This window comes from Perognathus longimembris, chromosome 3, assembly GCF_023159225.1.
Source record: "Perognathus longimembris pacificus isolate PPM17 chromosome 3, ASM2315922v1, whole genome shotgun sequence".
Lineage (NCBI taxonomy): Eukaryota > Metazoa > Chordata > Mammalia > Rodentia > Heteromyidae > Perognathus > Perognathus longimembris.
In genome coordinates, this window is record NC_063163.1 from 98,984,000 (window position 1) to 98,997,654 (window position 13,655).

Genomic DNA, 13,655 nt, shown 5'->3' on the forward strand with positions numbered 1-13,655 from the left:
TTACTCAATTTTCACAATTATTGTTTCACAGCAATAGATTTAAAGTGACCCCCTAACGGGAACACCCGCTCTGACAGGTGCACTCCACACAGGTGGGCGGGCCAGCCCATGACAGCAACACCTGTTCTGACAGGTACACTTCACATAGGTGGGCGAGCTACCCCTCAGCGGCAATTCTCAATCTGAGAGGAGAGCTCTCTTGACCCACAGAAACTAGCAGGAAAAGAATCAAAGAAGAGAAAAGTCTCCACGCCACGCTGAATCAGCGACCTGAGAACCTCCAACAAGGGCCCACAAGGGTCAGCACAACATGGTGGCAGAGCACAGTCCTGCAGAGAAGACAGAGAACCTACCCACCCCTAAGTGCAGTAAGGGTGACCGCCTGGGCAACAACCAAGACGGTCATGCTCACCCATTGGACAGTAAGGTTCAACAGCCAAACTTAAACCCAGAGCCTGGACACAAACAGGTCCCCACTGACAGACCAGTGGGAACCAACACAAAACCAAGCCAAGGTCGCCACCTACAAGTGAAGATCTCCAGATACTTAAATCAAAAAGAAATATTTCAAATTTCATGAAAGGTCAAGCCAACTCGCCAGCTCCAAAAAGTAGTATGACTGAGGAGATGGAGAATAAAAAACAACTGAGACTAAGATAGAAGAAATGATCAAAAGCCTCAGGACCGAATTCAGAAAACAGTTACAGGGGCTTAGAATGGAAGTCTCGAAGGACCTTCAGGAAAACAAGAAAGAAATGGAAGCAAAAATTGGTAAAGTCTACTCCTCTGTTAAAGAAGACCTTAACATCCTGAGAAACAAAATGCATGAAAAAATAGATTCAAAACACAACTCATCAAAAGAAGAAATTACCACAATGAGAGCTGATCTGCCAATCATACACAGCTCACTGGCCATGATGAACATCACACTCTAAGCCATATCACAAAGAATTGATCATATCAAATCCCGAATCTCTCCTTTGGATGATGATGCAGCTGATAGGACCAGAAGATTACCACACTCCAAGAAACTGTCAAACTACAGGGATGACTAATCCAGGAGATAGTGGACAGGGAGAAGAGATATAATTTGTGAATAATTGGAATAGATGAAGGAGAGGAGTACTCGAGCAGAGGTCAACACATTTTCAATAGAGGTATTACAAAACACTTCCACAATCTCAAAAGGGAACTCACCCAAATATCGGAAGCTTATAGGACTCCTGGCAGACCAGACCCTAGAAAATCCTCGCCTAGGCACATAATTATCAAGACCACAGATCTCAAGAATAAAGAGCAAATTTTGAACGCAGCCAAAATGAAGAAAGAGCTATATTACAATGGAGAAAAGATCAGAATCATGGCAGACCTCTCTCCACACAAACCTACAACGCACGAAGAGCCTGGAAGAACACAATCCAAGTCCTCCAGGCCAACAACTGCCAACCCAGAATTAGATATCCAGCAAAGTTAGAATTCACCTTCGAGGGAAAAACCAGATCTTTCCATAGAAAGGAGGATGTAAAGCATTATGTGAATTAAAAAACCAGCCTTACAGCGAATTCTAAGAGGGGAACCCTACCCAATAGAAAATGTACAGTACCCCCAGACAGAAACAGAAACTCTACAATAGCCAAAGCCCAACAGGAAGAGCAGCTCAATAAAGACAAGAAAAAAGGGAGAGGAAAAACAGCCTAACAGAAAAATGGAAGGGAAAAAACACATTTATCCATGATCTCTTTGAGTATAAATGGTAAAAACTCTCCAAAAAGTGGAGCAGACTGACAGAGTGGATCTGTAAACAAAAGGTTGCTATCTGTTGTCTTCAAGAGACCCATCTTACAGCAAGGAACAAAAACAGCCTCCGAATGAAAGGTTGGATCAAGATCTTCCAAGCAAACGCACATACCAAAATGGCAGGGGTAGCCATCCTGATTTCAGACAAGCTGGACTTCTCATTAAAATCAACTCAAAAAGACAAAGAAGGGCACTGCATTTTAATACAAGGAAAAATCCAGAATCAAGACATCACGGTGATAAATTTATACTCACTGAACAAAAGACACCCTAAATATGTCAAACAAATTCTCACAGAATTACAGAACAAGATAGGCACAAACACAATCACAGTGGGTGACTTTAATACTCCACTCCCTCCAAGAGACAGATCCAACACACAGAGGATTAGCAAGGGAGCCAAAGACCTAAGTAACACCATATCCCAAATGGATCTAACAGATCTGTACAGTCTTTCACCCCACAGAGACTCAATACACATTCTTCTCAGCAGCCCATGGAACATACTCCAAAATAGATCATGTCATAGCCCACATAAAGAACCTCAGCAAATACAAGAGTATTGACGTCATCCCATGTATTATATCTGATCACAGTGGAATCAAGGTAACCCTAAATAACAAAGGATATCACAGAGGCTATACTAATACTTGGAGGCTAAACCCCTCACTGTTATCTAACACTTGGGTCACAAACCAAATTAAGGATGAAATTAACTAATTCATAAGCCACAATGACAATGAAAATACATCACGAAGAAACCTATGGGATACAGCTAAGGCAGTGCTGAGGGCAATGATCTTGCCCCTCAGCACTCACATTAAAAGAATAGAATCAGAGAAGGCGAATAACCTCACGATGAAACTAAAACATCTGGAGAAACAAGAAATAATCGAATCTAAAATGACTAGGAGGAGAGAGATCACAAAGATTAAAGAAGAGATAAATCTGATTGAAATAGAAAGACCATTCAACAAATAAATAAAACTAAATGGTTCTTTGAGAAAATAAATAAAACTGACAGACCCCTTGCAAGAACTACCAAAAAAAGAAGAGACTCATATCCGTAAGATCAGGGACTCCACTGGAAAAATTACAACAAGTACACACGATATTCAAACAATCATAAGGAACTATTTCCAGAACCTATACTCACTAAAGAACAATAATTTTACAGAAATGTGTCAATACTTAGAGAAGTATAAACTGCCCAAACTGAATCAAAAAGAAATAAATCAACTAAATAAACCAATAAATTACAGCGAGATACAGGGGGTAATCAAGAGCCTCCCAACAAAGAAAAGCCCAGGCCCGGATGAATTCACCAATGAATTCTATAAACCTTTAGTGAGGAGCTAATACCAATACTCCTCAAACTCTTCTGTGAAATAGAAACAGAAGGAGAAATCCCAAACTCATTCTATGAAGCTAATATTATACTCATCCCGAAACCCTGCAGGCAGAGACCCAACAAAAAAAGAGAACTAAAAACCAGTATCACTAATGAACACAGACGCAAAGCCCCTCAATAAAATATTAGCTAGCAGGATCCAGAAACTGATCAAGAAAATTATACATCATAATCAAGTAGGTGTCATCCCACAGACAAAAGGATGGTTCAACATCCGTGAACTGATTAGTGTAATTCACCACATAAACAGAGCTAAAACCAAGAATCACACTGTTATCTCAGTTGATACCCAAAAAGCCTTTGATAAAATACAACATCCATACTTATTAAAAGCTCTGGAGAGAACAGGAATAGATGCAACATTCCTTAAAACAATAAAAGCCATATATAACAGACCAAATGCTAATATTGTATTAAATGGGGAGAAACTAAAACCATTCCTCCTAAACTCAGAAACAAGACAAGGATGCCCACTCTTCCCTCTTCTTTTCAACACAGTGCTGGAATCCACATCGGCAAAGAAGAAATCAAACTATCCCTATTCCCAGATGACATAATCTTATATCTGAAGGACCCAAAAACTCAGTCCCCAAACTCCTACACTTAATAAACCATTTTGGCAAAGTAGCAAGATACAAAATCAATCCACAAAAGTCAGCAGGTTTACTGTACACCAGCAATGTACAAGCAGAAAAGGAAATTGTGGAAATAATACCATTTACAATAGCTAAAAAAAAGAATAAATTACCTGCGGATCAACCTAACTAAAGACGTGAAGGACCTACTTAATGAGAACTATAAAAATCTAAAAAGGGAAATCAAAGAGGGCACAAGGAGATGGAAAGACCTCTCATACGCATGGGTAGGCAGAATCAATATAGTGAAAATGGCCATATTGCCCAAATTGTTATACAAATTCAATGCAATCCCCATCAAGATCCCAGCTACATTCTTCACTGAAATAGAGAAAGAAACCCATAAATTAATATGGAACAGCAAAAGACCTAGACTAGTCAAAGCAATTCTAGGCAAAAAAACGCAGTGCAGGAGGTATCACAATACCAGACTTCAAGCTCAATTATAGAGCCATCATAGAAAAAAAAACCAGCCTGGTATTGGCATAAAACAGACCTGAAGACCAATGGCATAGAACAGAAGACCCAGAAATAAAGCTGCACTCTTACAGTCAGCTGATATTCGACAAAGGAGCTAAAGACATACAATGGAAAAAGCAACCTCTTCAACTACTGTTGATGGGAAAACTGGACAGCCATATGTAGAAAAGTCAAAGTAGACCCTAGCCTATCACCATGCACCAAGATCAACTCAAAATGGATCAAGGACCTAAACATCAGAATCTTTGAAACTACTGAGGGACAGAGTAGGAAGGATGCTAGAACTTATAGGCACAGGAAGGAACTTCCTGAATAGAGTCCCAGGGTCACAACAGATAGGGGAGAGTCTCGACAAATGGGACTACTACAAAATAAAAAGTTTCTGCACAGCTAAAGATATAGCCACCAAAGTAGAAAGACAGCCAACCATATGGGAAAGGATCTTTACCAGCACAGTAACAGACAAAGGCCTAATATCCGTCATCTACAGAGAACTCAAAAAACTAAGCCCCTCCAAGCCCAATAAACCAATTAGGAAATGGGCAAAGGAGTTAAAGAGACACTTCACAAGAGAAGAGATAAAAATGGCAAAGAAACATATGAGGAAATGTTCAACATCCCTGGCAGTAAAGGAAATGTAAATAAAAACAACCCTGAGATACCCTGAGATACCTCACTCCAGTTAGAATGGCCTATACTCTGAACTCAGGCAGCAACAAATGCTGGAGAGGATGCAGGGAAAGAGGAACCCTTCTCCACTGTTGGTGGGAGTGTAAATTAGTACAACCACTATGGAGAACAGTATGGAGGTTCCTCAAAAAGCTCAACATAGACCTACCCTATGACCCAGCCATACCACTCCTAGGCATCTATCCTGAACAACAGGTCTCAGGATATCAAAAAGACATCTGCACTTCCATGTTTATTGCTGCACAATTCACAATAGCCAAAATATGGAAACAAGCCAGATGTCCCTCTACAGATGAATGGATCCCAAAAATGTGGTACCTATACACAATGGAATACTACATAGCGATTAGAAATGATGAAATATTGGTATTCGCAGGGAAATGGTCAGAACTTGAACAAATAATGTTGAGTGAGACAAGCCTTGAACACAGAAAACAAAGGGGCATGATTTCCTTGATATATGACTGTTAAGGTGGGGGGAGGGGGAAAAGTAGAGACCAGGTCTACGAGACAAAAAACTTCTTGTCAAATGGTATTTCCCATAGGTTTGGGTCAGCGACCTTACATTACGTAACTGAAACCAAACAACTACCAAACATAAAAAGGTCTAAAGTAGACCTCTCAGTGGATCACGATAGTTCAAAAGCTATGTATGTATGATCATATAAGACAAGGATAAGCAAACTCTATTGTTGACATTATATTTAAAGTTCTACGTGAATTTCCTTTGGCGTATGCCATGTGGCTACTGTATATGCTATTGGTACACTGTGTACTGTATATATGCCTACCTGATCTAGGGAAGGGAAAGAAAAACGAGGGTGTAAGATAACACAAGAAATGTACACACTGCCCTATTATGTAACTGTACCCCTTTTGCACAACATCTTCTCAACAAAATTTAATTAATAAATTAACAAACAAAAAACAACAACAAAAAAAGAACTTACCACCTGGGCTCTGTCTCCAACAACACTGTGTAGGATGCATTCACTCACCTTGGAAATTCTTGCCTGAGACTTCTCCCATCCATGTTTCTATACCTTCCTCCAGCTTGATAATCAACTTGGGTTTAGAAACACAGTGCCCTGTTACAAAGAAACAGGGGAGAACAATTGTTCATGCTGATTCTGGACATCTATGCTATAATGATCTCAGACATTCTGGTACACAGGTTACTCCAAACTCTAGTTTCTAATTTCTCAATAGCTTCATGGTTGACTTTGCATAGAAATACAAGGTTTGGATTTTTTTTTCTCAGTGTTTTCCCATGAACTCAAGGAATGGCCAAGTCCCCTGAGCTCTTTTGCTCAAGGCCAGAGTTCTACCCCTTTTAAATGGATTTTTACTTTTAATTGAAGAAAGGAATCTCCTGGAGAATCTTCTGATTTGGCTGGCTTGGATTTCCCTAACTAGGATTACAGGTATGAAGAGGAGTGCCCAGTAAAAGCTTTAGATTTTGAATGCCCACTTTCAACTACTGATTTCTAGATCTTACTTGAGTACTAATATACATTCTACTCTAGATTATATATCCAACTATCACAATGACCACAAGTTTCTTAAGACACTCCCCTGGTAATAGACCATGTCTCAGAACTGTTGCCTAACTGGTGCTACCTTGACTTCTTGAAGAATGAGAATAAAATTGCCTCTGGAGTAATATAATCAAGGGGAGGATTTTCTTGGAAAGATGCACTACTTCCCATAGTCTGTAATCTTATACCTAAATAGCATTGCACTTTTGATAAATACTTATAGATCTACTAAAAACAAAGTACTTGACCCTGTAAATTAATGTGTCTTTTGCTCACCCAAGGACAACAAGTTGATGTATGTCTCCAGCATTACATCCCTATACAGGGTCCTCTGAGCAATGTCTAGGTCCTGCCACTCCTCCCAGCTGAAGTCCATAGCCACATCTTCAAAGGACACAGGCTTCTGTAATGGCACATTTTCATCAAGAAATTAACCCTGAGTCAGAAGAAGACCAAGTCTGGAATTTTATTCTTCTACAAATGTGCTTTTCTTACATAATATTTTGGAGCTTGCACCGTTATCTATAAAGTAGAAAGAAGAAATATCATAGTAGAAATACTTGGCTCTATATTAACTAGATAACTAGTTATACAATAACTAGGAATACAATAACAAATACACAATGCCCATATTACATCAGTGTATTTCTCTTTGCTAGCACCAGAAACAGGATAAAAATTCTCATGTGCTACTAATCTGACATGACAATATTAAGTATAAGTAGATACTTGGAATAGTATGTGTAGGTTGTTTACTAAATATCAGCATAACAATTTTTCTGCAGGTTTCAGTTCTTCTGAAGTGCCATGCTTCAGCATAAGGATGGCCTCTGTTCTATACAGAAATATCTGGTTACTTCTTTATTAACATATTGGTCAAACTAACAGTAGAGTTAAGAGCTAATACATAATAGGTGTTTGAAAGGAATATATGAACCCTTGCATATTTGTGGCTGCAACAGATTGTACCAAACATAGAATCAAGATATTTGAGGAAAAACAGCACCAGTATTAATAGACAACTTTGAACAACCTGTTATTTTTCTCTGAATACTAAAGTAAAACCCTTTAATGGCCAGGACTATGGCTTCGTGTGGCACTGTGGTCCAAATGGTACAGTGCTCATCTTGAGCAAGAGCAGCTCTGGTACAGTGCTAGGCCCTGAGTTCAAGCCACAAGAATGCCAACAAAGAAGTCAGAAAAATGAAAAATAGAAAAGATTAGTACCCAATGACAGTGAAAACAGGGGATAAAACAAGTACTTGGAGAATGACTTCACAACAACTTCCCACAATCAAAATCACAATAAAATAACTACTTTATACATGTCAATATGCTCATAGTTTAAAAAAAAAAAAACAAAAAAAAAACCCCAATAACCCTAAAATCTAGTAAGTTCTGGAAAGAAGGTGAAAATAATGTGATCTTTGGTGCGCATCTGCCAGGAATGTACAACAATCAAAGATGGTATAGACAACCATAAAGTGAATTAAACATAGAAACACACTGGCATATGACCCAGCACTTCCTTTTGCAGGTTTCTATACAACAGAAGTAAAGCAAGGATTATAATAACAATTTGGCGAAATACTTCACAATTACCAACAAAAGATAAGAACACATAAAAATACATAAATGCATTGAAAAGAAAATATTACTACACATTACAGCAGGGTTAAGTCTTGAATACAATTGCCTAAGTAAAACATAGCAATTAGAAAGGAACAGCCATGGCATAGTGTCTCTTCTTGAGTTTTCCAGGATCAACAAACTCGTAGGCCAAAAAGAATGATGGTCTGGAGACTGAGATAGGGAGGAACAGGAGCTGCATATTCAATGACTCTACTGCTTCTCACATGCAAGATGAGAAATGCTGCAGATGGATGGCAGACATGGGAGCCCAAAGAAGCAACATGTACTGTCAATAAATGGTATAGTTACGAATGTTTAATGCACCCAAACAGGATTGCTGTGTAGAAAGATGACAGAATGAAATATAGCCTAAGTTTCAAGTAAAACAAACATAATGAAGCAGTCATAGGATTTAACTAATGTGCTTTTGAAGAAAACACAACTCTAAAGTTTACCGCATTTCTATTGGAAATGTACACTAACAGGAACTATATGGACAGTACTTCAAGTACTTTCGGCTGAATCACTCAACAATGTCATCAATTCTTCCTCACATTCAAAAACCTAGAAACATGACTGGGATGTGGCTCAGTGGTGGACTGCTTGCCTAGCATGCACGAAGCCCCTGGTTTGATTCCTCAGGACCATATAAGCAGAAAAAGCCAGAAGTGGTGCTGTAGCTCAAGTGGTAGAATACTAGCCTTGAGCCTAGAGAGGCTCAGGTAAAGGGCTCAGGGATTGATCTAGGCACAGTAAAATAAATAAACAAATGTACAGACATACTGAAGCAAATCTGTACCCAATTTAGAATGTAAGATTTTGTAAGCCACAAAATCTACAATATATCTTTGTCTTACTTAGGAACGTTTTGCTAAAGCTGAATTAGTTTTCCATTTTCAATCTCGGACAACCATTAAATTCATAAATTGATATATAAAATAAAGCAAGAGGCGCTGGGACTATGGCCTAGTAGTAGACTGCTTGACTCGCATACATGAAGCCCTAGGTTCTTTTCCTCAGCACCACATATAGAAAAACCTAGAAGTGGCACTGGGGCTCAAGTGCTAGAGTGCTCGCCTTGAGCAAAAAAGAAGCCCGGGAGAGTGCTCAGTCCCTGAGTCCAAGCCCCAGGACTGGCAAAAACCAAGGAAAAAACAAAAGAAATGTACTCACTACCTTACATACGAAAGTATATCCCCTCTGTACATCACTTTGACAATAAATAAATTAATTGAAAAAAAATTAAAAAGAAACAAAAACAACACCTAGAACTCTGGCCCAAGAATGTTATCCTACTCCAGGTACAAAGGAGGCTGAGGTCTGGAAGCCAGACTGGGCAGAAAACTCAAATTAACTAGCTAATAAACAGGTTGCAGGCATGGGTCAGGTGAAAGTTTCAAGTAAAAGAAACACCACAAAGCAGTCATGGGATTTAAGTGATGAGCTTTTGAAGAAATACAACTCTAAAGTCTACTGCTTTTCCTATTGGAAATGGGCACCAACAAGAAATATGTTCTCAGAATACTTTAAATACCTATGGCTTACTCAGTCCTGTGAAACATTTGAAGGTATTTGTGACCGCACTGTTTAAGTCACTCCAGTAAAGCTTCATTAAAACAGGTTAATATTATTAAGGATGTGATTTCTGATTAGTTGCCAGCAAACCTTCACTTTCCCAGAGAAGTGACTTCCTGGGGATGATTGAATCACATAACAGGTATGATTACTTTTTCCTCACATAGAAAAACAAACAAACCTGGAGGGTTGGAAGTGGGGCTAAGCCATACAATGCTTGCTTAGCATGCATGAATCCCTAGGTTCCATTCTTCAGCACCACACTAAGAGAAAAAAGCTGACATGGTGCAGTGGCTGAAGTGCTACCCTGACACCAGAGAGGCTCAGGGACAGAGCCCAAGTATTGAGTTCAACCTACAGGAAATCCAAGAGATGAATTGAAGCACATCTGCACTTGATGTAGACAGAATGTACGATTTTTTTTTTTTTTTGCCAGTCCTGGGCCTTGGACTCAGGGCCTGAGCACCATCGCTGGCTTCTTCCCGCTCAAGGCTAGCACTCTGCCACCTGAGCCACAGCGCCCCTTCTGGCCGTTTTCCATATATGTAGTGCTGGGGAATCGAACCCAGAGCTTCAAGTGTAGGAGGCAAGCACTCTTGCCACTAGGCCATATTCCCAGCCCAGAATGTACGATTTTTTTTTGTGTGTTTTTTTTTTTTTTGGCCAGTCCTGGGCCTTGGACTCAGGGCCTGAGCACTGTCCCTGGCTTCTTCCCGCTCAAGGCTAGCACTCTGCCACTGGAGCCACAGCGCCGCTTCTGGCCGTTTTCTGTATATGTGGTGCTGGGGAATCGAACCTAGGGCCTCGTGTATCCAAGGCAGGCACTCTTGCCACTAGGCTATATCCCCAGCCCAGAATGTACGATTTTTATCAGCTGCAAAATGTACAATGCATCTTTGTCTTATTTAGGTACATGTTCTTCAATCTCAATCTACTTTCCATTTTAAATCTGGGACCTCCATTAAGTTCATAAAATGCAATGTAAAACTAAGTGAGAAACCAAAAACAACTCACCTGAGATCCGTCCATTCTGTGTTCCTATTGGCAATGAACAGAAGATTCTGGAAGCAAGGCTGGGAAAAAAGGCAATGAGGTAGTCAAAGGAACTATTGGGAATTTGCCCCAGATTTTCCTGCTCTATATTTCTAAGAAACTGCAACCTACTCTGCCAAGCCATTTATAACCACCTGTGTGTGTTTTTTGCCTTTATAACCCCCCGATTAGGGCTGGGACTATGACTAAGTGGTTGACTACCCCTCTTGCATGCATGAAGCCCTGGATTCCATTCCTCAGCACCATTTAAACAGAAACAGCAAGAAAAGGAGCTGTGGCTCCAGTGGTAGAGTGCTAGCCTTAAGCAAAAAGGAAGTCAGGGACAGTGCTCAGCCTCGGAATCTAAGCCCCAGGATTGGCAAAAAAAAAAGGGAGAGAGAGAGAGAAGAAAAGAAAAGCAAACACCTTGTGAACTGTTCAGGGTCACAGTGTTAGCACCCTAGTCTGCACCATGTTCCTCCTTGGTCAGCTTCTGTGCTTGTAAAAAAGCTTGAGTTCTCCTGATTTTGTTCGTGTGCTGGACTCACTTTTGCTGGGACTCTGTAACATATTTGGGTGGGGTTTACTCTCTCAGACCCTCTCCACATAACAGGGACAAAATGAGTAACCCTAGCTAAACCTTCAAGAAATGTGGTATCTTCAAGTCAAACAACCTTGGGAAAGTTGCATTGCCTTAAGTTTACTCTTCTTATTTTTCTTCTAAGATCAAAACACAGTTAGAAAGACTTTCTGAACTGACAGAAAACAAACAAGTTAGAGCTAGCATCAGTGCATCCCTTCCTAGGACCTTTAGGATAAGTTTGAAAGATAACATTCTAGAAATGACAGTGGGAACATGAAGCTCACTAAATTAAAAAGAAGACGGTTAGGATATTATTACATGCATTCTTGTAGTTGTGAATCTTACCTTTCCACCCCAAACCACAGCCTCATGTCACATTTAATATCCAGACTCTGGCTTATGTCTCAGTCCCCCTCATGCTGTCCCTAAAGTTGGTCTAAACCTTCTAAAACTAAGTGATTAAGAGTGTTACAGGATCTAGAACCTCGTGAATCTTGTGCAAAGTAGAACCGACTCTTGCTTAATGCAAGGAAATCTAAATAGATCATTTCCTTCCCGTCCTTTTCACCCTCTACTTTTTGGGCTTGGCAAACTTCACAAGATCTCTTGCTTCAGCAGGGACATTCCTATCACAGAATGCGCTGCTTCCAATCCCGATAGGCTTCATTTTATAAACACACGACCATCACACAGTACTCCAATGTTCCGTGTGGAATAGTCTCTAGAAAGAAACCTGGGTGAAGACAACGGTGGTCTGCTATGAAAGCTAACAAGGCACGAGCAGACCAGAAAAAAAAACACAGGAGCAACCACCCAGAACCCAAAAACACAAATGCAATATGACAAGCCCCAGGGTCCGCGCACACTTCCCGGCTTCAGTAGAACTGTCGCCACGCTCGCCATCCCGCAGGGCAAAGTGAACGCCTTCACCAGGTGCTCCGTGGAAACCTCAGTGGGGGCGTGTGCGCGCGCACCTCCCGGGCTCTCCCGCTCTGGACAACACTCAACCTGCGTGCCGAGCTCCGGCTGCCAGGTTCTGCCTTGGCCAGCGCGCGAGCTGAGGGTGGCGCCCACTCGGCAAGCCCAACTGGAGGAGCGCTCGGAGGGCAGACTCCAGTCCCGAGCCCGGTTCGCGTTTCTTACCTGACATCAGCTAGAGAGGCGGAGCCCGTCCTGGGGCCTCCGCTCTCGGAATTCAAAACTGTAATTCCGAGCACTTTCAGAAGCAAGGCAAAGGGAAAGAAACCGGAATTTACAGACGGAAAACACCAATAGTGGGCGGGGAGGCGCAAGCGCCGACGAGGAAGAACAACAAACGCATTTCCGGCGGTTCTGTGCTGAAAGAACTACATTTCCCACAATGCGCGGCGCCATCCTAGAGGAAGCGGACCGGTTTCCGGTGTTCGGCTGGTGACAGAGCCTAGGTCTTTCGAGTTCGGTGGGAACCCGGTTGCTTTGTTCTGCCTGCTGCAGGATAAGGTGAGTTGCTTCATGGAAACACTGCTTTAGGACTATGGTCGGAGAATTATGTCAGTTGGCTTTTGAATTCTTCGTTCTAATGAGCTAATTGAAGTACGTTGTTGTTATTTTCGTGGTTTTTTTTTTTTTAACAGATGGGTTCTGCTGAATATGTTATGCCTGTTTTGCCTTAAATTTTCGAACATGGCATCCCCCTTCTCACTTTAAAAAATTGTTCTCAGCTACTAAATTGATCACTCGATTTTTCTACTGCTCTAATGTATGCAGTGGAATAAAATAACATAATTCTTAGATATACAGCACACTTCTTGTGTAAGCTTAGATTTCTAAAACCATTATTTTTCCAGAAACCCTCAATTTCCATCTATGAAATCTTAAGAAGGTTTTGGTTATTTCTTTGTTTCTAAGGCAGACCTGAATTTTGCCTTTCCTTTAAGGGCTTCCTTCCTCCCTCTCTCCCCACCCCTCTTTCCCTTTCTCTCACCATTCTTTTCTTTGCTGTTGATTCTGTGGCTTGAACTGGGAGCATGGCAGTGTCTGTGAGTGTGCCAGTGCTCTACCTGCCTTTCTTTTAGTATTTTATTCACCTAAGTGGGTTTTTGTACAGGGATTTCTTCTAGCATGGCACATCGCCTCCATTACTCTTCAAGGAGATGGTAGTTTGGGGTGATCAGGATGAATGTGGATGTAGGTAGAGGAGTGCAGTTTAGGGTGAGTCTATGAGAATGTGAGGCTTGAAGCCTTGCCCCAAATCAGTCTGCTTTTTATTTTTGTGTTGTATGCCCAACCTTGGCTTGAGTTCC

General features: G+C 41.0%; 1 protein-coding gene across 2 annotated transcripts in view; it reads right to left on the reverse strand.

Moving 5' to 3' along the window:
• Positions 1-12,650, reverse strand: part of LOC125349424 (zinc finger protein 717-like) — a 39,186-nt gene extending 26,536 nt beyond the window's left edge. For both annotated transcript variants that reach the window (XM_048343569.1, XM_048343568.1), the window contains exons 1-4: positions 12,517-12,650; positions 10,773-10,831; positions 6,828-6,954; positions 6,012-6,101 (exon numbers count right to left, since the gene is read on the reverse strand). In XM_048343569.1, the coding sequence (XP_048199526.1) occupies positions 6,012-6,101; positions 6,828-6,954; positions 10,773-10,787 (232 nt within the window). In that variant the 5' untranslated portion in view covers positions 10,788-10,831; positions 12,517-12,650. The remainder of the gene's footprint in view (positions 1-6,011; positions 6,102-6,827; positions 6,955-10,772; positions 10,832-12,516) is intronic.
• Positions 12,651-13,655: the final 1,005 nt, after the last annotated feature.